Genomic DNA, 4,895 nt, shown 5'->3' with positions numbered 1-4,895 from the left:
CTGAAATTGAATTGTAGAACTGAAACTGAATGGTGAGAAGTGAAACTGAAATTATTCGAGAGCTGAATTTTTAAAGGATAAAATGCAGTTTCAAAGCAAATCAATTCATTTTCAAAATATAAAATGCAATTTCAATTTAGTGATGATCATTTTCAAATTCAATTTCAAATTAGACTAATTCAAATTCAGTTTTAAAAAGCATTTATTCAAGTTACAATTCAGATTCAATCTGAGCATTTCAAATTCAAATTTAACTTATTCAAATTCAGTTTCTGATGGCACAGATTTCTGCCCATAGGAGAGACCCAAGCTAACTTTTCTCAACTTCGAAGAGGGAAGAATAATGTTGATTGACATATGACCTGGTAGTAAATACACTAGTGAATCACCTAGGCAACTAAAGCCTGGATGCAAGTGAGCAGCCATCAACATCAAAGTGCTGTGCAGTGAGTGAACTGTTTCCAGTGTGGATGCAGCTTAAGATAATCAATGTTTAGTTTTCACTTCATGTTCTAACACACAGAAATGTGAGCGGTTTCAGTTTGGTCATGTAACTGTTGACAAAAAAACATCCACTCAAAAACCGGAAACTACTCCTTTCAATTTGTATATAAGTATTGATATTAACAATGAGTTGATACCTGCTCGAATAAAAGGAATATCTGTAACTCACCAACAGTCCAAAAGCACTATCGTGAAATTAATTTTAAAGTAAATAACTCACCTTAAGTAAGGCTTTACTATTGTTTTATTTAAATTAAGTTATTATACAATTTTCAATTATATAAAAAGGGAATAGACAAGTTTAATTAAACTCTCTGGCAGCTTTGTTCCAGCTACACTTGTTTTGGTATGCCATATAATATTTTCAGATATTTCAGTATTCAAAATCTTGCAAACTACATCTTTTCAAAGCCACTGTGGTGTGATCAATCAAATGTGTCTTGGGCAAAAACAGTGCAGTCATGCTTACATGCTCCTGTGAATGAATGCAGCATTTAGACTTTGATGTCATTTTGTCTCCCACACAGTCAGCTGTTTGTACAAATGTGTTCTGAATCATTATAACTCATCTTGAACTGATATCATTAGCTGTACTGCAGTATTTATTTCCCTTCCTCCTTGTCTTCAGACTCAACATCAGTGACAGTGACATGCTGACGATCACCGATGGAGATGAGGTCACAACTCGTATTCTGGGACGCTATGTTGGAGGCAGCAGCCCCTTCAAGCTTTCCTCAACGACCCCTGATCTGACTGTGACCTTCCACTCTGACCCGGCGGGGCTTGTCTTCGGCAAGGGGGAAGGCTTTATTATCAACTATATAGGTGACAATAACCGTTAAAGGTCTATTTTTGCTTTAAGTGTTAAAAAAGAGTATAAGCTGTGAAAAAGAATCTTAAAATCTACTTATCCATCCATCCATCCATTCTCTTCTGCATTTGGGTCTTCTATTTTAGTTAGAAGACCCAAATGCCATGTTGCAATACTATACTGCTATGGTAGCCAACATTTCAAATGCAGATTTTGACAGGTTTGTGAGTGTACACTTTATCCAAATCTAGTGAGGGTTTACTCACCTTTGCCAGTGGGTGGCTGTAGCTCAGGCGATAGAGCAGAATGTGTATGAATGTAGTTAGGAAGCACTCAGCTACCTTTTTCGGTACCGGTACTAGTTTTATTTTGTTGTATTTATCCGCAACACCTTAAAGGCCGGTCCGTGAAAATATTGTCGGGCATAAACCGGTCCGTGGCGCAAAAAAGGTTGGGGACCGCTGGTATGAAGCACTTTGAGTAATCTGGGAGAGTTGAAAAACGCTATATACAGTAAGAATCAGTCCATTCACTGGCTGAACAGAGTTTGGTCATGTTCCTTTTGTACTACTATGCACATGTTATTATTACATGGTTTAATTAAGGTACACATTAGGCTGACATCTGGGGCCAGAGCTGAAACTGTTCTGGGCCAGCATTGTGTCTGCAACTGGCCCGTGGCTGCACACGACTTATACATGGCCCACATACCGGAAAGAATGACGGCCCTTTGATGGCCCAGACCAGGTTTGCCAGAGGTAATCCACACATGGGCCAGCAAAGGACTACCAGTGTGTCTGCAACTGGCCTTATGCTGGCCAATGTGTGGGCCACCTTTGGCAAACCAGATCTGGGCCACCAAGGTGCCGTCATTCTTTCTGGTATGTGGGCCATGTGTAAGCACACTGTTTGGGCCAGATCTGGGCCATACCAATTTTGCTATGTGGGTTCAGTCTCAGCTGACTGCAGGTTTCTCCAACCTTTAAAACAGTACATTTGCACAATGACTTGAACTAGTACTCCCGGTGAACAATGGGCTGTGAGGTCAGTTCCTTCATTAATATGCAAATTGTTATGGCCACTGATCAACAACCAGTACTCAAATATCATTAATCAATGACAATGATCAATGGCCATGAGTACCAGAGTTGGGGAATGGCTGCCATCACAGCATTGTAAGATTGTGAAAGATGTATTCTTAGGCCCTCTCCTCGATTCAGAGACGTTTTTTCCCTTTTCATGTAAATGGCCTCCTTGACCCTTCCCAAATCAGCAGGATGTGTACATCCTCATCACTGAAAGAGTGGCCACTGGCCTGTAGGTTTGAATACGCTGTGTCCTTGCCTCACAAGTTAGCTCTTCTATGTTCTGCCATCCGCTTAGCCAGAGGTTGTTTGATTTCCCTGATAACTATATCATGGCAATCCTCCCGGCACTTAACACTGTACACTATATTGTTCTGTTTGTGCCAGGGGATGGGTTCCATGCGGTTGTCCAATTTTTTTGGCACAGTATGTTTTGGGGTTTAAAAGCCACAGAGATACTGTGTTTAGATAAAATGCGTCTCAATTGTTCCCATACTCCTGACACATAAGGGATCAATAAGGGTTTTCGCTTAGGCTGTCATGGTCCTGGGTCTGGTGACCCAGAGTTCATGTGTTTTTGAGTTTTTGTTAATATTCCAGTGTCATTCATGGTTTTTGTTCTCTTTATGGGTTTTGTGCTTATCTATAGTTTATAGTCTTTAGGGTTCTGTCTCGATGTCTTCCCTGTGTCTCCGTGTTTCACGTTCCCTCTTGTCTCTCCAGTTAGAATGTCCCCCTGTTTGTTTCTCTCCCCTGTATAGGAATTTCTTTTATTTATGTATTAATGACATTATTTTATTGTATAATGCCTTGGTGCCACTGGATTTTAGCATGTCTCACACTCATACAGTTAGACAGATGGCGGAGGTCTGGTAAGGAAGTTGGAGGATGCAGACAACTCCACAGGAAGAATCTTTTGTCTCTTCGAGGACTCTTGGAGGTAGCAAGGGAGTGTGAACCTTAAGGTGTGAAACAGCTGTGTACTGCCTTTTGTTCCTGAAGAAGGTATTTAACTGAGAGCCATGCTAGGCTCAGGGTGAGACTCTGCTGACCGTCTGCCCCATGATCATGCAGGCTCTCCACCAAGCTTGGTTTTCTGTTCTTTGTTTGTGATTAAAGAATGTTAGCTACCGCTCACCACTTGTCTGCAGGCTTTATTTAATGGAAAACTTCCACAACACCCCGTTCTTGGAGTTAAGCTTGTGTGTCTTTGTCTGCTTTTTCATATTTGTCGTGCTTCCAGTTTTATTTTGATGGTCCTTGTTCTGCATAAAGCGTATTCAGTTTTGCTTCCCCTTTGTCTCCTTATGTCAGTTTAGTCCCCAGCTGTGTTCCCACCTGTTCCCCATCCTCTCGTTATCCTGTGTATTTAATCCCTCAGTCTACCTCTATTTGTTGTCGCATTTTCCACGTTAGTGTTATGTCTAGTCATTAGTGGCCAGTCAGGAGTGTCTTAGTTCTAGTTTATGTTTTTTTTTTTTTTTTTAGTATTCATGTTTTTTGTTTTTTAGTTAATTTTTCCTAGCAAATAAAGCTGCTGCTATGAGTTAAGTTTTCCATCTGAGAGTCCTGCGTTTGGGTCCTAACCTAGCCTGCCACACAGCTTACCACACAGTTCACCACATAGGTAGCAATTGTCCTTCTTCTCTGCTGGATTGCCTGGAGCTTTCTTTAGGCGCCTTCCCAGCTTTGATTAATGCCCAGTTTGAATAATCACATTTATTCAGGGACTTCTTAATATGATGTTCTTCTGCTTCCCTGGCCGCTGTATCTGTGGGGATCGTGTTCGCTCTCTGTTGTAGTGTCCTGATGACACCCAGTTTGTGTTCCACTGGATGATGAGAGTTAAACCTTAAATAGTGATTCATATGTGTTGTCGTTTTTCATATCCTCCCTGGTAAACTTGATGTGTTGGTCCACTCAGTTAATGTGATCAGTGAATTTTGGTATGTCCGGAGAGTTGATTCTTACCCATGTGTCATCCACATACCTGAGCCAATGACTTGGTGGTGTTCCACGGCAAGGATAACAGAGCCTTCTTTTCCACTTCTTCCATGTACAAGTTGGCCACAATGGGTAAAACTGGGAAACGCGTGGCACACCTATGTTTTTGCCTGTAGTACTGACTCTTGGATGTGAAATATGGGGAATGAAAACAGTTACAAGAGCAAACACCTTTGGTCAGTGCTGAGAGTTCAAGGTTCTTTATTTGCCATTTGTCCATAAAACCAGCAGTCAAGGCAGATTGGAATTCTTGTGCAGAGGTCTCTTAGTCATAGTGAGCATGTTAGAAAAATAAACAAGACAATACAATGCTAATATTAATTGTAAATTCTAAATTATACCCCCTTTACAAGAGGGGTGGAAGTATATTCCCAAGAGTCTAATTATAGATTATAGGAAAAGTGTAGTCGGATGGTAACAAAGAGAGGTAAGGTAGTCAGAACTGAGGGGATTGAACTACCAGAAGGCAACATTGCAGACATAGAGGACAG

General features: G+C 40.9%; 1 protein-coding gene across 4 annotated transcripts in view; it reads left to right on the top strand.

Annotated features, from left to right (window-relative positions):
• LOC102301036 (seizure 6-like protein) overlaps nt 1-4,895 on the top strand; it is a 107,453-nt gene that overhangs the window by 81,696 nt on the left and 20,862 nt on the right. For all 4 annotated transcript variants that reach the window (XM_005928967.2, XM_042223510.1, XM_042223512.1 and 1 more), the window contains exon 10: nt 1,133-1,329. In XM_005928967.2, the coding sequence (XP_005929029.1) occupies nt 1,133-1,329 (197 nt within the window). The remainder of the gene's footprint in view (nt 1-1,132; nt 1,330-4,895) is intronic.

This window comes from Haplochromis burtoni, unplaced genomic scaffold (assembly GCF_018398535.1).
Source record: "Haplochromis burtoni strain Fernald_Lab_line unplaced genomic scaffold, NCSU_Asbu1 Contig_113, whole genome shotgun sequence".
NCBI lineage: Eukaryota > Metazoa > Chordata > Actinopteri > Cichliformes > Cichlidae > Haplochromis > Haplochromis burtoni.
This window is presented reverse-complemented; position numbering and strand designations above follow the sequence as displayed.